The sequence below is a fragment of the Tauraco erythrolophus genome, chromosome 19 (assembly GCF_009769465.1).
Source record: "Tauraco erythrolophus isolate bTauEry1 chromosome 19, bTauEry1.pri, whole genome shotgun sequence".
NCBI classification, from domain to species: Eukaryota; Metazoa; Chordata; class Aves; order Musophagiformes; family Musophagidae; genus Tauraco; species Tauraco erythrolophus.
Genome location: NC_141483.1, coordinates 14,613,103 through 14,636,391, shown reverse-complemented (window position 1 = coordinate 14,636,391; position 23,289 = coordinate 14,613,103). Strand labels below are relative to the sequence as shown.

The 23,289-nt window shown below is 48.1% G+C and overlaps 2 protein-coding genes across 3 annotated transcripts; one reads left to right on the top strand and one right to left on the bottom strand.

Moving 5' to 3' along the window:
• The first annotated feature begins 275 nt into the window (after positions 1-275).
• On the top strand, positions 276-16,878 carry SART3 (spliceosome associated factor 3, U4/U6 recycling protein). Of its 2 annotated transcripts, none has more exons than XM_086623249.1 (19): positions 276-461; positions 1,308-1,434; positions 2,482-2,586; positions 3,990-4,174; positions 5,207-5,312; positions 6,113-6,237; positions 6,605-6,760; positions 7,905-8,043; positions 8,430-8,537; positions 8,919-8,996; positions 9,213-9,271; positions 10,283-10,392; positions 10,521-10,633; positions 11,047-11,123; positions 11,527-11,695; positions 12,455-12,906; positions 13,623-13,775; positions 15,443-15,630; positions 16,255-16,878. In XM_086623249.1, exons 1-19 carry the CDS (start codon positions 291-293, stop codon positions 16,433-16,435), a joined length of 2,802 nt encoding a protein of 933 aa, XP_086479375.1. In that variant the 5' UTR covers positions 276-290; the 3' UTR covers positions 16,436-16,878. The 2 variants fall into 2 exon arrangements, with proteins under 2 accessions (XP_086479375.1, XP_086479374.1); XM_086623248.1 differs by having other exon boundaries at positions 291-461; positions 12,458-12,906.
• A 1,388-nt stretch (positions 16,879-18,266) lies between these two features.
• Positions 18,267-22,620, bottom strand: FICD (FIC domain protein adenylyltransferase). The gene is made up of 3 exons (XM_086623250.1): positions 22,590-22,620; positions 21,673-22,014; positions 18,267-20,801 (listed from the first exon to the last, which is right to left on the bottom strand). The coding sequence occupies exons 2-3, from the start codon at positions 21,962-21,964 to the stop codon at positions 19,726-19,728; spliced, it is 1,368 nt and encodes a 455-aa protein (XP_086479376.1). The 5' UTR covers positions 21,965-22,014; positions 22,590-22,620; the 3' UTR covers positions 18,267-19,725.
• Between the last annotated feature and the right edge of the window lie 669 nt (positions 22,621-23,289).

The window sequence follows — 23,289 nt, the reverse complement described above, 5'->3', positions numbered from 1 at the left end:
GCACGCCTCGGCCCTTCTCGGAGGCCCCCTCGGAGGTCCCCCGGTAGCCAGATCCCGAGGTGCCCCGGCGCCCGCCGGCGTCTCAGCCGAGAAGACAAGGGGTCCGGCCGCGACAGCTCTTACCGCAGCGCGGCCCCGTTGCGCGACCGAGCGCTGGATCCTACAGGAGGCGGTTTTCCCCTCTCCTCGCAGCGCTCTCCCGGCGGCGGTGCGCGGCGGCGGGACAGGCGCGGCGTGGACAGCCCCGGCGGGCGGCGGAGCGCGGCTGGCTGCGAGGGGAGCTGCATAAGATGGCGGCGGCGGCGGGAGCTGCGGTGGCGGCGGAGGAGGAGAAGCGGCTGCCGGAGGGCGACCCCGAGTCGGGGGGCGATTCGGAGGATGAGGGCGACTCGGACTCGTCTGGTGATGGCGAAGATGAGGAGAAGGAGAACGAGGCGGAGATCCAGCGGCTGGAGGAGCAGGTGGGGCCCGCCCGGGCGGGGGGGGGCACCACCGCGGCCTCCGCTCGGTGGCGGCTCCCGGCCCGAGAGAAGCGGTGCTGGCGGCCGGGCCGTGCGCTGGCGGCTGCCCCGCGTTGCTGTGAGGAACGCACTGGCCCCGGGGCTGTGGGGAAGGCTCGTCCCGGAGAGCGGAGGCCGCTCCTCCGGGAAGCTTCGGAGTGCGGCGAGACCGGGCTCGCGTGGGGTCTTTCCTTTCCTGACCACCCGCTGTAGCGGTAATGGAACAAAAAACCCACGGCCGTTTGTGCGGTTTGGTGCTGGGAGCTGTCAGGGTGCGCGCCTTTGGAGTCTGAAGTGGAAACTCGGCGTTTTGGGGTTTTCCAGGAGGGAGACAGGAGAGGAGAACCCTAGCGGACAGTTTGTCTTCATCGAAAAAACTTTGCTAGTTGTCTGGGGGGGTTTTATTGCCTTTGGAGAAATTAAAACGCACCGTGTTGAAGAACGCCTTTTTCGTGGTGTGCCCCTGGGTCCGTTTCTGCAGCCGGTGGCTGCTGTGCTGGTGCCAGCACTTGCCCTGCTGAGCAGTAGCCTTCAGATCTTAGAGCTGCCGGCTGAGCTTAACTTTAAAGCTTTGTTACACTTGGGAGTGGTTTTTCTAAACGTTTGCTTGTAACCTGGGAGCGGCTCGCAAACAACAGCAGAGTTTGGTGCAGGAAGGTCGGTGTTGTCTGGCTGTGTGAGCAAACGATGGGATCTGTGTGCCCCAGGAGGTGGCATGATGGCTTGTTCTGCTAAATGTTTTCTGATTGCTTCATGTCTGCCGCTCAGCAGTGCTTTTAAAAAATGATTTTTATTTTTTTTTTAAAGCTTTCCATCAATGCTTTTGACTATAACTGTCACCTGGATCTGATAAAGCTGCTGCGCCAGGAGGGAGAGCTGGTAAAGCTCAGAAGAGCTCGTCAGAAGATGAGTGAACTCTTCCCGCTTACCGAAGGTACGGAGCGTCTTCTGCTCACGTTGCAGCCAGTGCTGCTTAAGCACCATCTGTGTGAGGTACCGTTGTGTCAGAAGTGAAATAACGTGTTTGTGCCAGGCCTCAACAACGCTTCTCCAGACCAGAGGAACCTCCAACACCAGATTAAGGACTTTTCAAACTCTGAACGCTGCTGGTGTTAGCGGCCAGCATTGAGGCGTTAACCTCTGGCAGACACGGGGTGGGGAGCCTGCTGCAGGAATTCAGGTTCTTGCAGCTTTGCTGTCCTGCTCTGTCCTCTGCCAGAGGCTGCTGCAGTAGGGTGGAACTGGTGTGTCCAGCTACTCCAGTCTCTGGTCTGGCTGTCCGTTATCTGTGAGCGGTGCTGCCAGGATGCAGCCTGCTGTATCCCAGGGACAGGTGGGTGTTTGCTCGTGCTGCCTTTGCTGCAGGGCTGGTAACGTACAGCTGTGGGATGGCAGCACTGAAATGTGGATGTGACTCGGGGCCCAGGCAAACCCCTGCCAGAAGTCAAATGTCAAAGGCAAGCAGCAAAAAATACAATGTTGGTGGAAGTTGCAGGTAGCCATTGGAGTGGGTGTTTCTTTTTTTATTCATAACACAGAGGCATTGTAAATACTTTAGAGGCTGCTCTGCCAGTGTGCTTTCAGCCTGGGCAAGAGGAGGTTTCGTTCTGTGCACGTGGAAACTTGCAACCTCTGAAGCCATTTACTGTTTCTTGTAAAAGTGTGAGGAAAGGTGTATCTCTGGATGCCTCTTTGGTTACTGGTGCATGTTGATCCTCTGCCCACGATACTGATAAATTGCTGCTTGCAACTTCTGCTCTCTTTAAGTAGAATTGTACTTGTTTAGTACTAATTTGAAAAGGTCTCTGGCAAACTTTGCTTTTAAATTAATTGCGAGTAGTTGTGGAGGCTAAAATTGCTCTCTTCTCTTTGTTCCCCATTTTTAAGCCTGCTGCAAAAAACTCTCATAACAAATTCAACAAGTCAGTTTAACTTATTCTCTCTGAATGTCAGTGGTGTGTTCTAAACTTCTTCCTTTCAGAAATTTGGCTGGACTGGTTGAAGGATGAGATAAAAATGGCTTCTGAAAGCTCGGAGCGAGAGAAGGTTTACGAGCTGTTTGAGAAAGCTGTGAAAGACTACATCTGTAAGTTGTTAATGTGATATAAAATGTTTTGTGGTGCATTCAGATTGCAGTGTTCTTTTTCTCGGGAAGTTTCTTCCTTCTGTTACAACGCAGAAATTGAATCAGAAGTATGAGTGCGAAGCAATCTTTGTTTTTTCTGAAACTTTGGAGTTACAGGCAGCTCAAAGGCAATGCTTTGAGTACTGCTGCAGTCTTCAAGGTCTTCTAAATGAGTATTGTAAAAAGTTTTAAGTGAGCATTTCACACTTTTTTTAATCTCTAAAAGCAACAGGTGGTGTTCTCACTTGGGGAATGCTTTCTCCGTTACCCATCACGGGTTCTTTAGCTCTTCCTTTGAGGAGAGTGAAAAGGCTGGTTTCTGCTCCCGTCTTCTGTGTGGGGGTTAGCACTGGCTTTGCTCCCATTTCCACTATGTGACAGCTCTTTCAGAACATAGTTACTGTCTGAGACAGCGTTCTTGGCACCCTGCGAAGCGGGTAACCCTGGACGTGCCACGGTACCGGGCTCTGATTGTCCTCGTGCAAAGCAAGGGAAGTGCGGGGGGTCTTGGCTTTCCATGTCTCAGGAGCTGCCTGCAGCTGTAGCTGAAAACTTTCAGCTTAAAGCAATGAGTAACTGTGTGCTCTTTGGGTGAGGTGGTGACCCTGAAGAGGCAGAGAGGGCCTGGTGGCACTGAGGAGAGTCCCTTGCAGAAGCTGTAATCAAAATGTCACACTACAGTACCGGTGTAGCTGGCCTCACAGAGTGTTGGTGGCTGGAATAGAGAGGTGAAAAACTGAGAGGGAGTGTCCTCTGGATCTGCTGGATGGTTTGCACTTGGGGTTTGGAAAGGCCTCTGGAGCCTGAAACGTGCAATCTGACATCCCTTGGTCTCTGCTGGGGGCCCCTGGACTGAATTTGCTCAGATACTGCTGTTGGTGGGAGAGGTGCCAGGTGGCTAATGCTGTTCCAGCAAATCCTTCTCCATCATAGTTCCTTCTCCTTCATGCTGCTTAAGCAGTTGCTGAACAGGCAAGTGTAGGAGTCTGGAAAGAGGAAAAGGCCCTACTTTAATCTGAGTTCTGTAGGAGTGCGTCCAGCTTTGTGGTCCCAGCTCTGCACGTGTGCTCCAGAAAAGTCAAGGTGCTGTTAGGGAGGTCTCTGGTGTGGCTTGTGTGCCAGAGGTGGGTGCAGGGGTCAGTCTGTGTCTGTAACGACCACGGAAGTGACTTCTTTCAGCAGATGATTGTAGTGACTGGTACTGAACCAAGAGTGTAGAAGAAAATATTTTAATTCTTCTTTACTTCACTGAGTAGTAAAGACGACTGTCATGTGTTGATCTATTTATGGGTGTTTGGGAAGCAGAGAGATGCCTTTTTATTTTTGAGGGCATTAGGTCATCTGTCTCGCATAACTTTGTTTAGGTCCTGAAATTTGGCTGGAATACGCCCAGTATTCAATTGGTGGCATCGGTCAGGAAGGAGGAATTGAGAAAGTTCGCGCGATATTCGAGAGAGCGCTGACTGCGGTGGGACTGCACGTGACGAAAGGAACAGCTCTGTGGGAAGCGTACCGCGAGTTCGAGAATGCCATACTGGAAACAGCACAGGTAAGGCTGGGCTGCTGGGCTCCTGGCAGAAACTACACCACAACTTGTTCCTGAAGGCGTCTTGTGCTGCCCCCTCGTCGGTCCCTTCTGAGAAAAGAGGCTGGAATGTCACACAGTTGTTTCTTTTGCAGTTGTAGAAGCTTTGGTCTGGGGGGAAGAAACCATTCTGTGTATTTAGTTGGTAATAGTAGTCGATCTGTGTTTAAATAAAATCATAAAAATCTTGTATCCAGAAGCAAAGTTTTGCTCTGCTGCTTTAGCTTGCACTGGCAAGAATAGCTTTACGTCGAGTAGCTTCATTATGAAACAATGTTCTTGCCAGCAAATGTTTTTGCACAGTTGATCACGTTTGTGTTTCTGGACTGTTTTCTACTTCAGCTTCTGACTCGTTCAGTATTTCACCCTTTTTGTGGCTTTTTCGTGATAGCACAGTATCCCTTGAACACACTGTTTGACATCTGCAAAAGATACTGTCACAAGATGACCAGAATGTGAATGTTTCTGGTTTTTTGTCATTTAGTACATAAGATGTGAAAGTTCAGATATCCCTGCCCATAGTGAAGGAGGGGAGTTGGAACTAGATGATCTTTAAACATTCCTTCCTTCCAACCTAAACCATTCTATGAAATGCTCTAACAGAGGAGTAATGGGAGAACACCCTTTCATGCACAAACAGAAAGGAAACTGGAAGTTTTAAATCATCTGTGCACACACCAGGGATTTATTGAAAAACTACTGGCAGCCCAGTGCGTTTGTGAAATGGCATGATCACACATGGCTTGTGGTTTTTTCCAGGTTATGATTTCCCTGTGCATTGTCAGCTTTCAGTGAGGAATGCTTTTCACATTCGTCTAGCAATTCCCAAGTTTTAGCTTTCACAGCAGTGACCTGAAATGCAAGCTGGCTGTACCTGTCATTCAAGGATCACGTAGTCCTCTGGAGCCCAGACCCCCAACCCATAAACAATACCCCATCCTGTTCTTCAGCTCAGGCTTGAGGGACCTGATTGAATTTCAGTCCTTTTGTTTGCAGCCAGCTCCTGGCAGTGTTCCATCGCCCGAGCAGCAGCAGATGCTCTGCAGCCAGCTTGAGAAGATCCACACGCTGTTCAGGCGCCAGCTGGGCATCCCGCTGTTAGGTAAGAGCCGGAGCACCCGGAGAGATGGCATGGGTAAGCTGTGTTATGGCCATCCAGGCGTTAGTCATGGTTATTCTTTTGGTGGAACCACACAAACTGCAGCTGTAGGATGTGTGAAGTCTTTAATCAGTGACACTTGCCCGTCTCTAGGGCCTCTTGAATGATGCACAGATCCCTTTTGTTCAGAAATATCCTGACTCATTGAAGCGTGGCTTGTCTGTTTTTTCAGTACGTCATTTGAGGCTATTTAAAGTACAAGTGATGGGCACAAAACATGACTGCTAGGAACTAAGAACTCAGCTGTGGTGATCACTGCTTAAGAACCTGAGTTGGTAGGGAATAGTACATGCTGACAGCTGGATTGTCGGAATTACGCCATGTCTGCTTCGTTCTTTACACCCCTTGAGTCCCTCTTCTTGAGGCTTGCCTTATAGGAGAAAGTTAAGCCCAGTTCTTTGACTTCTTCGCTTGCATGTTGAAAGAATTTGAGGTGGTCTCTCTTCTTTAATGCCTTGGGAAAATCTTGCCACTTCGATTTTCTAACTCAAAATAACTTGAATATATCGATTATATGAATATGTATTTATATAATCAATATAGATTTAATGTAACTCATCCTGAGTTTGTGTGGTAGTGCACTGTGTAAGATGAAGAGTCTGAACCCTCGAAGCTTGTGGTAGTAGTGTGGCAGTTGAGATGCACAAGTGTAAATACGCGTGTGTTAGAATCAAATGTAGGTTGAATGTTGATTATTTAGCCTGGTGAGTGATTGATGGGGTTCAATGTCTGTTTTATAACAGATATGGAGGCTTCATATGCTGAATATGAGGAATGGTCTGAAGATCCGATACCAGAAACAACAATAAAGAATTACAAAAGAGCTCTGCAGCAGTTGGAGAAGTGTAAACCATATGAAGAGGCACTGGTAATGCTGTTACTTATACCTTGCTTTAAAACTAAGAATTAATTGCTTTGAGGTGATTTCCACCTCCAATTTTATTATTTTTCTAGTTGTAGACATAAAGCAGCTGAGTATTGCTAGGTGACTCTTTCAGCTGTGAGTGATGTGAGACAAGAAGCCTCACAACTGGGTATACTGGCAACTACTGCACCTATTGACTGTGTCAGGCCACCCTAAGGTGCACATGAGTACTCTGGCTGGTGTTTGGAGATACATGAAAATCAAAAGCTATTGATGTTTAGAGGCCACGAGACCTACTCTGTACCAGTTGAACTCTTTGAATTGTGCTTTGCTCAGAAGACACTAATTTTTTTGTATCTCTGTTTTGTAGCTGGGTGCTGAAACACCAAAGCTAGCAGAATATCAAGCTTACATCGATTTTGAAATGAAAGCAGGTGATCCAGCTCGCATTCAGTTGATCTATGAGAGGGCTTTGGCTGAGAACTGCCTTGTGCCAGATCTCTGGGCACGCTACAATCAGTATTTGGTAAGGAAAAAAACCAGACATTTGTGGTTTTATTTTCCTGGGGTTTAATCTTAGTGGCTGATAAATGAACAACCAGTAAGTTCTACCTCAGTCCTGTCCCTTAGTCTTTAAATTCTTCAAAAACTGATTTTCCTCACCTTTGGTTTCTTCTTGTTTTCAGTGGTGTGTTCATTGACCAAGTGAGTGTTTGGTCACTTTTTACTCCAGTTTTCTGTGCAGAATTAAACCGAGTGTGGGCATTGAGGCTTGCACTATCTGGCCAAGAGCTGACTAGGTGTAACCAGCTGTGCTGTAAGCCCTGGCATTGGCTCTGGTAGCTAGTCATCCTCAGAAGCAATGCCTCTGGATGTCTCTCCTTTTCCTCTAGCCTTTTGTAGGCCAAGCAGTTCAGCGCTGAGTCGCTGGGGAGCCTGCCTGTCCTTCAGGAGACACGGATGGGTTAATGACAGTGCTCGTTTGAGGGCTGCCAGTGCTCTCCTCAGTATTGTACAGTGGAGAGCAAAGAACTAATTTACCAACAAGCCAAAGCAAATCCAGGTGTTTAGTCTAAATTTACATGTGAGCTAGTTAGTGCACTTTGGAAATGACATTGAACTTGAGAAACAGGGTTTTCATGTGAACAGAAGGTTGGTCTGCTAAGAGATCAGTGTAACTCATACAGGAGGCTTATCCAGGCAGAGTTGCTTCATCTTGTCTTTAACTTACCAGCTTGAGACAGCAGGTTGTGGGTGGAACAGCACCTGCCTCCTTTCAGTAGGCTGCGTGTGCACCCTCCTTCTTGTATCCTTCCCTTCCCTCTTCTAAACATGCTAAGAACAGTTGGGAATTTAATCAGTGCCTTTATTATTTATCTCATTGGCAAAAAATACCTAACTGGCTTGGTTAGAAGCAAACAGTTTAGGTATTGCAGACTGAACGTGCCACAGAGTTCTTGTTTGTGCTGCTCCTCAGCATATCCTTTCTGTTTTGAAGGTGTTCTCTGGATTTTTAGGACTACAGAATTTAAGACACCCATCTGTTCTTAGCTTTTCAAATATAAAGATGGAAGTACTGTTTTAAGGTGTTGGCTCTTTATAAGCTGGTGTGTCTTAGATGGGCTCCCTGGCTAACAGGAACTGGGAACATTGTTGTATGATGATTTCAGGACCGGCAGCTGAAAGTGAAAGAGTTGGTCTTGTCTGCTCATGACCGTGCTGTGAGGAACTGTCCCTGGACGGTTGGGCTGTGGATTCGGTACCTTCTGGCAATGGAGAGGCACAGGGTTGACCACGGCGTTATTTCTGGTAAGGAAAGGCCATCTCAGCAAGACTTCTTTACCCTACAGAACTGCTCTCTGGTCTCTGAATGATGGGTGACAAAACAGTGACCTGTAGGATTTGTTTTCATCCTACTGCAACAGTCTTAAAGCTGAGGAAATGTACAGTACTGTGCTTCTGGGGTGCTCAGTTCTTAGCCAGCAATTTCCTTCAACTTTGCACGATTGTTGCTGAATTAAACTGCCTTTTACAGTTGCTTCCTAAACCAGTTTAGCAGACGTAGGATTTCCGGTGTCTTCCTGGAAATGTAAGGTGTATGTGCTTCCTTGTGCTGTACACTGTAGCTCGCTGATTTTGTCAGTATTTGAAAAGTAAAAAGGTTTGTGTGGGTGTGTTTTCCCCATTTCTTTCAGAAATGTTTGAAAAAGCTCTGAATGCAGGTTTTATTCAGGCAACGGACTACGTAGAAATCTGGCAGGCATATCTTGATTACCTGAGAAGAAGGGTGGATTTTACACAAGGTAGGTATGATACATGTGCAAATAAATATTTATAAACTGCTTTCTATGTACCTCTCTCAAACAGTGGTATTAGTTTTTTTAAAAAATTGAACAGTAGTTTCATATCTCTTACAATAACTACTTTCTGGCCAGTTAGTGTCTATAAAATATATGAACTTGGTTGGTTGAAAGCAGCTCCTTGCTGGCAGAGTAGATTGTGCTGTTGTGAGAATGCCCTGCCTGATCTTCTAGGTACTTGATAGTTTATTATGTGCATAATGAGTCTTTCCCCCTCCTTCCCCAGTAAAATCATTGTGAAAGTGTTAGGGAAGAGATTTTAGTGGATGGGAGATGAAAACTGAATTATTATTTTAATTCAGTTCTTTTTTTTTTTTTTTAAAGACTCGAGTAAAGAACTAGAAGAGCTGCGATCTGCATTTGCACGTGCTGTGGAGTATCTGAAACAAGAAGTAGAAGAGCGTAAGTTAAATCATCCAATATATTGTTTTCTCTTGTTCAAAATAATTTTTGTAAGACTAGTTCTTCACACGGTGTTTAACTTGTCTTCAGGTGTCTCAAACGTTTTGAGAAAGCTACAGATAAACGCTTTCTCTATTTCCTCTACATGCAGAACTTGTTTAATAAACACTTTGTTTCCAAGAGCTGTTCACAAACAGTGCTTATTTTTATTCCCAGGATTCAGTGAAAGTGGAGATCCGTCCTGTACCATCATGCAGAACTGGGCAAGAGTTGAGGTGATGTCTCTACCTGCTGTATTTTAAACTGCTAGACTAGAGGAAATCACGTAGTGTCGCCCCAGGCCTGAAGCATGACATCCCAGGAAAGAAGCAGCATTCTCCTTGAGAAAGTTGGCAGGACTGTTGGCACATTTGTGCTGCTGTGACTGCAGTAGGGTGCAGAGATTGAAACACCAAGTCTGTAAACTGCCTCAAATCCTGCGGAATTTAGCACTGCCTATACTAACTGGTTTCAAACCAGTGCAGCTATCCACGTGCTGGTGCAGTCACTGCCTGTGAGGGGATGTCCTATTTTCCCTCCTTTGCCACAGGCTCATATGAATCAGGACAAATCATGTCACTTTTGTGCTGTTGTTTCTCTGGGCATAATGCAGGGAATGGCTTGCTGAAGTCTAGTTACTGTAATCCTGAACGATGGGAGCCTGAACCTGAATTAAGTACTTTCACTTTCTGTCTACTTATTGGAGTGAGAAAGTAGGTACATCCAGGTGTTGTTAGAACTGCTTTCACATAAACTGAATAGATCAGCTGTCTAGTGTACCCAGGTACCTCTGCAGTTAGGTCAAGTCAATCCCACTTGGCTGTGTTAATCCATTTCCCCCCTTCCCCTGCTCCCCCAGCCTTGAGGAGGCTTAGGGTGGTGACAGTGAGGAAGGGCCTGTCTTAGACTGAGAACTGGTTTTGTCTTTAAGTGCTCTATTAGGTACATTCATGAATAATGACAAGAGGAAAAATTCAGGAACAACTACCTATTCTTATTTCTTTTTTATAATGACCAAAGTGAAATGTCTGTGGGAGCCAGAAACCAGGATCCATGTAACACGTGGGCAGGGAAGTGTTACTCGGTGGTAGGATTGCATTAGGTGTTGACTTTACTCACTCTGAGGAGCAGATGGATCTTCCTGGGTTTGTGTGCATCATGTGTGGTGTTTCTTTGTTGTGGGGGAGAGGAAGGGGGGGGTCATGTTGTTGAACAAATAATCCTAAATTATCCTGAGTGTGTTTCAGGCACGCTTATGTAACAACATGCAGAAGGCCAGAGAACTCTGGGACAACATCATGACGAAAGGAAATGCCAAATATGCTAATATGTGGCTGGAGTATTATAACCTAGAAAGGTAAGAGCTTGGTGGGTTGGAAGAGCTGGGAAGGAGGGAAAATCTTTGCATAGAGTATAGGTAACTGTCCTGTCCTGTGAGCGCGATGCGGAGGGTTGGCCCCTCACTCTGTGGTTTCCCTGCTGCAGAGCTCATGGTGACACTCAGCACTGCAGGAAGGCCTTGCATCGAGCTGTGCAGTGCACCAGTGACTACCCAGAGCACGTCTGCGAGGTGCTGCTCACACTGGAGAGGATAGAAGGTAACCACCTGCATGTTGTCTGCCCTTACCTGGTCTCATTAGTGTACCATGATACGGTGAATTTTGATCTAGTATTTCATGTTCTGGTGAAGGCTTATTTTCTTTTCACTGCTGTAGTATACACAAGCAACTCTTCTTCTTTTTTTCTTCTTTTCTGGCCTGACTTAGAGCCTGCTGAAACTACTGGGTTTTTCCATACCTCTTCAGAGTGTCGTATTATAAATGGGAGGTTTCTGCTCTGCTTGGTTTTTGTTTTCTTTTCCTTTGAAGGCTGCTCATTGTATGTAGAATTTTCCTGCGTATTAGTTAATACAAAGTTCCATGAACTCATTGACTCTTAATTCCCAGAATTGTATTTTCAAGTTATGGGAAAGCTAAATACAAGGCTCTTTTTTTTTTTTTTAATCCTTTAGGAACATTGGAAGACTGGGATGCAGCAGTTCAAAAAACAGAAAACAGATTAGCTCGAGTTAATGAACAAAGAGCAAAGGTAAGAACTTTTCTGTAAACTACCAAAGCAGTTTATAGGAAATACCTGTGTTTAGGTCACTCTTGCCTGAATATCAGATTTCTAATGTTGGTTCCCATAGAGAAGTTTGAGTTGCCTTAGAGCCTCAGAAGTACTGATTTTTAGTTTAAAACTATGGTTAATGTCTTTTGATGCTTTTTATCTTTCACCTTTCAACCCTTGGATGGGTATGAGAGGAGTGTAGTGCTCCAGGAAAGCTGTAAGAGCACACAACTGAGATGTGCTTTAAATGGTGATCCTGTTAGTGCTGTGTTTAATGTAGCTTGGGAGAAAACCCTCCAGGTTCAGTACTCTGGAAAGTGGTCTGTAAGAATGCTCTGCAATGTGCAGTCACTAGGAAAAAAAAAATCTTTTGTGTTTGTAGGCTGCTGAGAAAGAAGCTGCTCTGGCAAAGCAAGAGGAGGAGAAAGCTGAACAACGAAAGCAGGCTCGGGCAGAAAAGAAAGCTTCCAAAAAGGCTAAAAAACCCAGGATTGGAGACAAGCGCAAAGCAGATGATGATGATGAGGGGGAATGGGGCCAAGAAGAAGAAGGTAAAAAAAACCCAACCAAACACAACAAAAAAAGCCAAAAAACTAAAACTCCAGACCTCTGGCAACAGGTTTATCAGTTGCCTTCCTTCAGGTAGAGGCAGATGAAAGTGCCGTCACTGATGTCTGCAGAGCTGCTGTCTACTCAGGGTCTCTTCCTCCTGTGAGACCTTTGTGATAGTGAAATGAAAGCAAGGCTAAATGGTTTTTAATTAACAGAAGTATATATTTATAAGAACTTCTATAGGGTTTGGGTTTTTTAGGTTTTTCTTATTTCAGAGAAATAGTGATTTTCTTTTTCTTTGTTTAAAAAGTCATTTTCCTGACTCATCAAATGACACTGAGGCATGAGTGTAAATTTAGTTATTCAGTATTGTGGCAGTCTCCTGGAAGGTAGTAACAGAAGATTTTAAGATTGCTGCCCCTGGGAATTTTGGGAGCTTTTACATTTTTTTTCCTTAGTTAAAAAAAGAAAATATCCATTAGACAAAGAGAAAGAACATGAATCAGTAGTTGTAACAGAAAAAGTGAAAAAATAACCCTGTTGCTTTCTTGCTGTCTTGGTGAAATTATCTGTAGTTACTCATTCTTAAAAACCTGAGGGAGATTTTTATTTTGTGTCTTTAAGACCTGCTGTTGTGTCAGTGGGTTTCACTTGCTGGTTCTGAACTCCATAGTGGTAGTGGAGGTCAGCTTAATCTCCATGGGGAATGAAGTGGTGTCATTTTTTTTTCTAGTAAAGCTTTCAATTTCGTTAATCAGCAGAGCAGCCCAGCAAGAGGCACAAGGGAGATGGTGATGGTGTACTCCTTGAAGAAGACATGGAGGTAGAAACTGGGCTCTTTGGAAGAAGTGGACCTGAGAAGCCAGACCGCCCAGCAAATCAAAAGGAAAAGGCTTCCACCAGTCGAAAAGACATCCCCAAAGTCTTACACGACAGCAGTAAAGATAAGGTCACCGTCTTTGTCAGCAACCTCTCCTACAGCATGGCAGATCCTGAGGTGAAACTCAAGGAGCTCTTTGAGAGCTGTGGAGAGGTGGCAGAAATCCGTCCGGTGTTCAGCAACAAGGGGACTTTCAGGGGCTACTGCTACGTGGAATTCAAGGAAGAAAAATCTGCTCTCCAGGCTCTTGGCTTGGATCGAAAAGTTGTGGAGGGGAGACCAATGTTTGTTTCTCCGTGTGTTGACAAGAACAAGAACCCAGACTTTAAGGTAAACTTTTGTTCTTTCAAGTGAGAAGTTGAACAGTGGGACTGCGTAGGAAAACGAGCGGAATATGTTGCTTCCGGAGGGCTTGAAGCTAATCCATTCCTGTTGTGCTGGTTTGGAATGGTATGTTATGTCTTAGCAGTAAAACTGTTTTCTCAGAGTTCTGCGTTTTATGTTACTTTGCCATAAACCAGGATTGACATTAGCAGATTTGTGCAAATCTTGAGTGAGCTCATCTGAGCAGCTCGTTAATGGTGTGAGGTACCCAGCTTCTGACTTGAGCATCTCAGTCTATAAAGTACTTTTTTGGTTGAGTCATACAGCTGTGGGCATTTATTCCACAACCCACTGGTTCTTGTTGATGGTCTGTACTGGATGCCAGCTGGATAATCAGTGGGTCTCTGCATTATGGAGTTACTGTGCAGCAAAACTTAATGGTTCAGATAGTGACAACTGAGCGAGAAGACCTTATCAATGGCCTCTCTCATTGTGAAGGAGACAGATATGTAGAAGGGTCTCAGTTCTTACATCTACTTGCAAGTCCTTAGTGTATGCCTGTGTGTTTACATGCAAATATATTTCAAGATACTAATTGTGACTTGAAGGTATTTTTATATCGTGCGAATGCGAAGTATTCTGATAAACTTCTGGAGGTGTAAGATTAAAATCCTTGGAGTCTCTGACTGGTTTAGTATCTAACAGCCTTTTTGTTTCTTCAGGTGTTCAGATACAGCACTACACTGGAGAAACATAAGTTGTTTATATCTGGCTTGCCGTTTTCCTGCACTAAGGAGGAGCTGGAAGATTTGTGTAAGGCCCATGGGAATGTGAAAGACATTAGGCTGGTCACCAACCGAGCTGGAAAACCCAAGGTAGGCATCCTTAATGCACTCCTGATTTTAATAAATCCGTCAAAAAGCAGCTCTTACTGAGGTTTGGATACAAAAAGTAAACTTTGTATTTTAAAAGTTGCCAACCTGGCTTTGCATTAAAACTTGTAGAAATGCCAGGATTTATACAGCCCAGTGTGCCTTTGTGCCAACAAGTGAGAAGTAGAAGGGGAAGAATTTTTTCCAAAATACTACTTAAATTGCACGGGAATAATGTGATATAAATGAGATGGAGAAGACATTTGCAGCAGTTTCAGCCTAGTAAAAATAGTCATTATTAAATCTGCAAAAAACACTCATCTTCAAAGGAACTGACTAGTCGGGGTCCTCCTGGTGTCACCCATTCCCTCCTCCCCTTCCTCAGTTTCCTGAGGCTGTTGTTCCCAACACTTGTTGCAATAATGGTTTTGCCAGTGAGAAATGAGCCACCTCTCTCTGACTGGGCTCGTTATTTCCATCCTGGAATAAATGACTCCTTGTTAAACATGGGACTCTAGAGTAGCTGCCGCTCTTCCAAAATTCCACCTGACACCTCGGCCGTGTCTGCATGTTGGGTGCTTCTAGCAGGTGCCATCCTGGTGAGGATGTGTGTGTATTTTTGAAGTGTATTTTCTAGCCCTTGGCCGTATCTCAAGTACAGTTCTTGTTGCACACATGCCTCGTAACGAGCACTCTCCATGTGTACCCCAAGTCTTGCAACCCATGTTCTCAGCTTAGTTTGAGCTGCAATCCTGTCTAAACCACAATAAATGTACTTGAAACACTATAAATAAAATGTGATGTTTCCTGTGAAACTGGATAATCCAGAAAAGCAGCTTAGGGATCTGAATGTTTAGAAAAATAACAATAGCAGAACTGGGAGGTGATGCCTGCCAGCTCGTGTACTTGCTGTAGGAGCCTCTGCAGCAGATGCTGGGGGTCCCCTTTTGCCCGTGTGCCAGAAATAAGACCCCATTGCTGAAGGTGCCCCAGCAGCAGTTGGCAGCTGGCTACCAGTGCGGTTAGCAGCTGTTTCTTCATGAAATCCAGACGGATTCATTCCCTGCAAAGACGCTTTTGTCACCAGTCCCCGCTCTCAGGGCAGCGATGCCAGTCTCGTCAGGGGCAAACGACTGTTGATTCTGTTGGAATTGCTTAAGAAGGATTTTACTGCCCTTGAGACCAAGGTGGCCGTGATGCCCCTACGTTAGTGGCAGTGACTCCATAGGTACCAGTTGCAGCTTAGTGAGGAATCACAGAAGAGTTTGTGTGGATCTCCCTGTTCTAGCTCCGTAGATTTGACTTATCTTCTCCCCTATGAATCCAAATCTGTCCAACACCAGATTCAGGCTGAGTACATGTGTATAATGCACATTCAGAAGTGAAGACTTGCCACTGGTGCAGTACTTCATTGTATTTATTTTACTGGATCTTGATTTTCATCTCCTTTTTTTTAATACCCCTTCTACAAATCATGAATGCATCAAGAAATGCAGGCTGTAAATTTGTGCAGATTTTTTTTTTTAGCTAAAGAATACTGGGACTCTCAGCCATATTTCAGTCTGCTTTCTGGATGATTTTCTTCATCAGATGACAAATTACTTGCAAAAGCTGTCATGCAGAGAAAGAAGCACTGAAGCTAACGCAGGCTACCCCGTTTCCTTCCTTAGGGCCTGGCCTACGTGGAGTACGAAAATGAAGCTCAGGCCTCACAGGCTGTGCTGAAGATGGATGGGCTGACGGTGAAGGAGCACGTCATCAAGGTGGCCATCAGCAACCCCCCGCTCCGAAAGCTGCCCGACAAGCCCGAGGCGGGCAGAGCCTCACTGTTCGCAGCCCCACGACAGGTTTACGGAGCGTAAGTGTTAGGGAGGGAGGCTGCTTGGCAGTGCTGAAAAAGGGAACGTTGGGCTTCTTGGGAAGCTAAAATGTGGGAATCTCATCTAGAATAAGGGAGAGCGTTTAAAAGGTGCTGAACCATAAAAATTTGAATTGCTGCATTGATGAGGAAAAGCAGGTTTTTCCTTGCAGACCTGTTTCTGTTGGCAATGTAGTGAGAGTATCAGGTGCTGGATGTCCCGTTGGATCTGATGTTAGCACCTGAGTGCGAACAACTTCCACGTCCTCTGCTTCTGGAGAACCAGCCATTGCTCACAAGGAGCACTAAGGCTGCTGTTTCATCTTTTGGAGTGCTCCTGCTGCCTGGCATTGCGTTGCTGTTGGATTGTACGTGCCCTGTAGATAAACAGGGAGGTTGATTTCCAGGGGACTGTTGGGCCGTTGTTTTCTGCCAGGACTCAGGTGCACTGTTTCAAAGGGCACCTCTGAAAGCTTTGTGCTACTTATTCCTGTCATTTGGTTCAGTAATCATATTTAAATGAGCGTTCCTCATAGTGAACAGAGTCCTCTTTGTTTCCCCAAGCTAAGGCAGTATGTTCAAAAAGCACTGGGATGTTTTTAATTGTTGCTTTTCGTTGCTCAGGCGAGGAAAGGGAAGGACGCAGCTTTCGATGATGCCGCGGGCGTTGCAGCGCCAGAGCAATCCCGTGGCTAAGGCTGAGAACGGGATGGTCCAGAACTCACCAGCAGCTTCATCCGAGCCCCCCGAGGAGCCTAAAAAGATGTCCAATGCTGATTTTGCCAAGATGCTACTGAAAAAGTGAGCAAGCAGTCCGCAGTCAGCGGGTCTGGTAAAATGTGAAATGCCTTTCTGGAAGCCATGCTGTGTCCTTATGCTGGTGAGGAGAGAACGCCAGTCGCAATCATGTGTAAATACTGTTCTGGACAGCTGCATTCATAGAGATCAGTGTAGGATGGTACAAATTCTGGTTTTTTTCCTCTGTTTCTAAGAGCAAAGAGTTACACGATGTTCTGGTAAAATGGCATTATATGATTCCTCATATTGAGGGTAATGAGGGGGGAAATATTTCCTGTACAGGTTGATGCCACATGGAGTTTCATGACTACTTCGCAAATATTTCTCTTTCACTACCAAATGAGATGTGATGTGAAAGGTGAGTAGTAACTTTGTCAGCTCCACTGGCCAGCCCGGATTGTGACTGCAGTCCTTCTCTCTGACACGAACCCCTTTTACACCCACCCACCCACCCAGGGACATTCATCTTCTTCCATCAAGAGTTCCATGGCAGACGCTGGTCACTTCACCACAACGGCCTATTTTTTTGGGAGAGTTTCTATACATCTGTGTGTATATGTATATACACAAATATACATATATATGTGTTCAGTTAATGTTCTGTTCAAATTGACTTGTTTTTTATATTGTGTATTTGTAAAAGACCTTCAAATTATTATTTTTAAGTGTCATAATACTTAGATCTGGTAACTTTTGTTTCCCATAAAAGCTGTACATGCTGTTGCTGAGGACCATTTTTTTGTTGTTGTTTTAGCTAGCTCATATGTTCTTGCAGGTGGTTTCTGTATGGTTTTGTACAAATGTGAAGTGCAAGCTGATGTTTCTTGGTTTATTAAACTCCCGTTCTCAAAGGTTTTCTATAAATATTGTTGCTTTTGTTTAAATGTGGGTGTTGGAATTGCACTTAGCCTATGGCAGCTGGGAATGCTGATGGACCTCGCCTCTGATGCGCACAGAGATACAGTGTCACATCCTGAAACCACTTCAGTAGTAGTCTGGTACGTGATCTTGGACAGAAATATTCACTACTTGTCTGCTAAAACCACCGCTGACTCTGGAAGCCAACAGGGGGGGTGCTGAATGTGGAGGGGCCCCCAGCAACACGTTCACATGTATGACACAAGCGCTGCTGCAAATAAACCACTATTTCCAGTGCTTCTGGGCCGTGCTGCTTTGAAATGATGGGTGTGGTTTGTAGCTTTGGAGTGGGGAAGGCTGGCGGCTGTGGTGGTGCAGCAAGGGACCACGTGCTCCTGGTGCCTGTTCACGGAAGGTTGGCAGTTGTGGTGGTGCAGCGAGGGACCACGTGCTCTGGGTGCCCGTTCACGGTACGGTGTGCAGTGTTGTACTGGTGATACTGGGGGATTGTATCTCCAAATTGGCTTAGCAACATTCTAGTAAGACTTTAAGAGGAAGCTTTGATTTTTAGGGGTAGGAATGCCAAGGGTGGTGCGTCTGGCTGCTGCCTGGCCCTGGTGGCAGCTGTGTAATCACCCCTAGTGATGCAGTAAGGTTCCTTTAGCTGCTGGGGTTGGACATGCCACTTCAGAGCCCCCCGTAACGCCCCACGCTGCGGCACGGTTGTACGAGGCTGAGGGAGGCAGGATGTGAACCGGTACCCTGCGACTCCACGAGCCAAGCTGTGAGCACTTCTTAGTCCACTGCAGCAGAAAAGCGGGGTGAGAACAGCCTATTCCAAAGACAGACTTAGATATTAAAAATAGTTTATTAATCTGTTACTAAAATAACATTTACTTTTTTTCTTTCCCCAGAGCTCTAAAGTGCGGATTTTATTCATACTCACCTTGCACTACACAACAAGCATGCTTTGTTAAGGACAGAGCAGCTTTCCTCGTTTATTGTTTGCTTTCCCTGTCAGCAGCACTCAGAACATAAGCATGGAGCAGTGCTGTAGTAGGTGGGTAACTCCCAGTCTCATCCTGCTTGTGTAAAACATGTCACCACTACCTCGCAGGTCAGAGTGGGTGAGAAGGGAAGAAACTCAACACTGGTCTGAGACAGTCAAACATCTGCAGCTGTTCTGCAAAGGGTTAACAGCACTCTCAAGTGGATTGAATCTTAAGTTTTCTGAACTTAGAGGTGTTGGGGTTGATGATGCTGTTGCACAGCTGGCAGGCAGGAGCAGGGAGCTGTTCTACGTTTTTTACCTAAAAGCAAAGATGAAGTCTGCTGCTTTGAATTGCACAGCAGCTTCCACAGCCTCCCCTAACTGCTGCTGCAGCACAAAGAGGCCTCGTGATGAAGTGTGAGAAGTTCTCCTGCGTAGACTGAAGAAACTGAAAGAAGCATTCTTAAGCGATTGGCACAACTGACAAAGGTTGTCTCTCAGATATGTAGAATAACCTTTCCTGCCCACAGCTTGGCAGAAGCAAGACCTTTTCAAACCCTGAGCTGACCTGTCTAAGGACAGTTGAACTTTCCCAGGATCCTGCTTGATGAGGTGGGTTCTGCAGCAGGGCCTTGGAGCACCAGGTAGTCCTTTTCTGGCTGAAGAATGGCAAAAGCACCTCACAGTCCAGTGAAATAAAGCAAGAAAACATTTCTTCTCTTGTTCCAGTCACATCACTGTCATCTTAAACCCAACGCCTCCCACTTGGACAAAACTCACCCCAGAAAAGGCAACGGAGAGTAAACAGGCAAAGTGCTACTGAAAACAGAAATGGGAGGGGAGAGACGCCTCTGAACTGGAGTTCAGCCTCCTTCCTGGTCAGTACTGGAGTTCAGCCTCCTTCCTGGTCAGTACTGGAGTTCAGCCTCCTTCCTGGTCAGTACTGTTGTGTGACTGACAGGAAGGAGGCTGGGAGGGTGCTGTTACTGCAGGGGTTGTGTTTGGGGTTTTTTTTTAAACAACAGGGAAGAGGTAACAGTAAAAGCAACTCAGTTAAGACTTTGTCTTGCCTAGCAGCTCCTTGGCAAGGTAAGAGACAATGCAGCTGACCTACTAGGTGAAGGGTTTGTGATTGAAGCAGCTTCTCGAAGCTTATTTTTAAGGAGAAATTAAATTCTACTTCAGCTTGTTGAGCCCCTCTGACACCTCTCCTCACCTTCCAGTAGCACAAGCAAGTTATAGTGCACAGTCAACATCAACAGTTCACATTTCAGCTTGGCATAACGTATATAAATAAATTATATTAATTTAATCAAACGTAAAACACTTTAAATAAATGAAATGCTAAAGAGTGACACCTCCTGCCGAGTTATTTCCCAGCAGGAATACTGAGTGGCTTGGTATTCTGTTCCCTCACACGTTCATTGGCTCCTGAACACCCACAACCCTCAAGTCTTGACGGGGATAGTTCTCTTGCACCCAGCGGTGCTGCCATCTGCTTCGGGCAAGCCCACGGAATATTCCGTGGTGGCGATGAGCAGCATGTCCAGAGTGGTCTCGGCACACTTGGCAATGAAGCGTATGAAAGGCCGCACGTCGCCCTCGTTGGCCACTTCCAGGACGTGGTAATACTCGGCGCGTTGCTCCTTGCGGACGGTGATGGGCGGGTAGCCCGCCTGCATGAGGATGAGGTTCATCAGCAGGCGTGAGGTCCTGCCGTTGCCGTCGACGAACGGGTGGATGTAAACCAGCTTGTAGTGGGCTAAGGCAGCGAACTCCACAGGGTGCAAGCTCATGGCATCTTCTGAGTTAATCCACTGCACAAACTCCTGCATCTGCTTCTCAACGTCCTGGGGATGCGGTGGTATGTGATGTCCTACAAACACCTGCGTCGCCCGGAACCGCCCCGCCTCCACCGGGTCGGCGTAGCCCAGCACTCTGCGGTGTATCTCCAGGATGTCGCTGATGGTCACCGAGCCTATCCGCGACACCAGCGTGGTGTTGACGTACTTCAGGGCCGCGTGCATGCCGATCACCTCGTTCTGCTCCACCAAGCTCTTTCCAGGCACGGCGTACCTGGTCTCGATGATGTGCCGTATTTCTGATAGCGTCAGGGTGTTTCCTTCGATGGCGACCGTGTGGTAGATGTGGTGGTAATAGGACTCCTCCATCACGCGGCGCAGGGCGGAGTTGCCTTTGGGGATTGCCATCACTTTTTTCACCTTGCTGTCAATAATGCTAAAATACCTCTGATCTATCTCCTCGACCAAAGGCAGCGTCCGGTCCCGATGGATCAGAGCCTTCTCGTTGCAGGGAGAAATGGTCAGTGCTTTGGAGTACAAATAGTCGGCCTGAAGAATGTCTTTTTCCTCTTCCGAAAAGACACCAAATTCAGTCAGGGCATCCACATAATCGGGGTCCATTTTGAGGGCGTACACAAAGAGCTTGTGGGCTTTCTCCCGCTTCCCTTGGCGCTTCATTTCCAGGGCTTGGTTCAGAGCCGCTCTGGCTTCTGACTTCACTTCTGGAATGCAACAGCAACAGTGGTGAATTTTACTGAAAAGCTCTGGAGACCATCACTGCTCACCTATATAAAAATTAAATAAAGCCAGTCCACAAGAACCGTAGCAGAGAACTTGTGTTCCAGCCTTTGCCAGGCTACAAGCGCAGCAGCTTACACCACGTTTACACACCGACCACATGGCAGCAGAGCTGTTCCTGGCAGGACCTGTGAGGAGTGTGGCTCACGCTGGCCACAGGCATGTAGTCATCCCAGCAAAACTCGCTTTGGCTACCAGGCTGCTTGGTGTGGGAGGACACAGTCTTAAACATGTTCTCTTGGCCATCATGGCAGTTCTCTTGCTGGAAGCACAGCCCACGGCTGCTGACAGCACTTCCTACCTGTTTTTTCACTGAACTATCAAACATCTTCCCAGCAATAACAGCTTTAATACAAAGACACAGTGCTGGAATTGCAATGATTCCTTTGAACGTTTTCCAAATTACTGCCCTGGCCAATACAGGCAGCACCCGCAGCCTGTCGTTGAGGGAAAGGCTGTTCTGTGACAGGCAGGATTTCAGGATTATTAAAACACCACCCTGTATTCCAGTTACCTTAACAAAACTTCCTAGTCCCTAAAGCATGAGGAAAAACTTCTGAGAGACAAAGCAATGCTCGGACATGCCGGCACATGGCAATGGAATGCCGTCGGGCTGCTGCCAGCGATGGCACGGCTGCCCTCTGGGTCAGTACAGGTTCATTTGCAGCTGGGCAGTGAGAGCTCGTTATCCTTACGGGGTACAGGAGGCCAGCGAGTGGAGGCAGATCTCCACGTGCCGGTGGTTATTATGCAGCAACTCAGCTGCTCCCCTGCACCCCCCCAGGGACATCTTACCTGGGGAGGCTTTGCCTTTCAGCACCATCAGCTCCAGCCCCTTGGAGGTCACGCTCAGCCCGGTGGTTTGTCCCGTGTATCTGGTGACCCCGGAGGAGCCGGCACCCAGTTTACTTTTCAGGAAGGAGAGTCCTTTGAGCACTGCATGGCACTGGTCCTCCACAGCAGCCTGCGGGAGCAGCAGCATCACGAGCGAGCCCAGGAGCAGCACGAGCACGGCCGCCCACCTGGCGCGGACCCACAGGGTTATCCATTTCCACTCGGGATCTGTCGCCATAGACACGAGGTTCATCCTGCTTCCAGCGCAGACACGAGGAACATCTCCCTTCCCGCTGCTCCCACCTGGGAACACAAACAGCCTCAGCCAGAGCTCTGGTTTCTGTCACAGCCATTGGGGTTATCCCAAGCACCCGCCTTTCCCCCACACCTCTGAGCACATGAGGGCAGGGCGCGTGCAGCATAACACAAATCCTTACGGGAGCAGCAGCGTGAGGAGACACTGATGCCCACCGGGCTCCGCAGGGATGAAGGAGCTGTGTGCCCTGCACGTACGGGACAGCCACCCACCTCCTCCCTCCCCCCGGCTCCCACCTCCTCCCTCCCCACGGCTCCCAGCTCTGCCCCAGGCCTGTCCCCCCCGCAACCAGAGGCTCCTGGGCGTGGAAATCCCTCCCCAAACCACGTTCCCCTTTAGCTGACGCAGTTCCTCCAGCACCGTTCCCTTCCCAGGCCCCCTCCCCCCCAGCCGCTCCCCGTCCAGGCCCCCCCCGGCCCTTCCCCCCGCCCCCCTCCCCCCCCCCGACCTCGGTCTCCCCTCACCACCGGGCCCGCCCCGGCCCCCGCAGCCCCCGGCCTGCCCTCACTGCGGTCCCGCTGACCCCCCCGGGGTCCCCTCCGCCCTCAGGGTCCCCCATCACCTTCGCCGCCCCCCAGCGCCGCCGTTCTGCCGGCTCCGCTAGCCCCGCCCCCTGGGGCCCCGCCCTCCGTGCCCTGCCATTGGCTGAAGCGCCCGCCTTCCCCTTTTCTATTGGCCCTCACGGCGGATCCGTCTCTCTTGTGCTCCGCCCCCCTTCCGGCCCTCGGCTTCCTGTGGCGTCTTCCGCGGTAGCGCCACACCCCCGGCGCGGGTGAGGCTCGTGGAGGGTGAGAACTGGCGAGCGCTCACGCCAATCACGAGACGAGTAACCAATAAGAAGGGAAGATGGAGGAAGTGCGGGCCCATTGCCTATTTAAGGACTGAGGGGCCGCCTCCTGGTTGCTACGCGACGGCGGCGGCGGCGCGGGCGGGAGCAGCTGCGGGTGGTCGCTCTGCTCCGGGCCGGGGGCGGCCGGTGGAGAGGCCGGGGGCGGCCGGGAGCTTCCGCCGGGGGGGCTCTGCCGCGGCGAGGTGGTGCGGGGAGCGCTCCCGGCCCGGCCCGGCGCGCTCCCGACCCGGCGCGCTCCCCGCTTGTGCGTTCGCGGGGTAAAAACGCCTTTTCTGCTTGAGACGCGCGTTCTCGTCACCCGTCCCGGGAAAACGCCCCCTTTTTGCCCGGAGGCAGCGGAGGGTGTCGGTGGGCGCCGTGCAGCGGGGCTCGGCCGCTCCCGTCCTCCGCTGGAGATGGGGAACTGGGAGAG

Coding starts and splice junctions, on each gene's coding strand:
- FICD (XM_086623250.1), bottom strand. CDS start 21,964: ATGAACCTCGTGTCTATGGCGACAGATCCCGAGTGGAAATGGATAACC. Junction 20,802..21,672: donor GAAAGGCAAAGCCTCCCCAG/GTAAGATGTCCC, acceptor GTTGCATTCCAG/AAGTGAAGTCAGAAGCCAGA.
- SART3 (XM_086623249.1), top strand. CDS start 291: ATGGCGGCGGCGGCGGGAGCTGCGGTGGCGGCGGAGGAGGAGAAGCGG. Junction 2,587..3,989: donor AGCTGTGAAAGACTACATCT/GTAAGTTGTTAA, acceptor AACTTTGTTTAG/GTCCTGAAATTTGGCTGGAA. Junction 6,761..7,904: donor CACGCTACAATCAGTATTTG/GTAAGGAAAAAA, acceptor TGATGATTTCAG/GACCGGCAGCTGAAAGTGAA.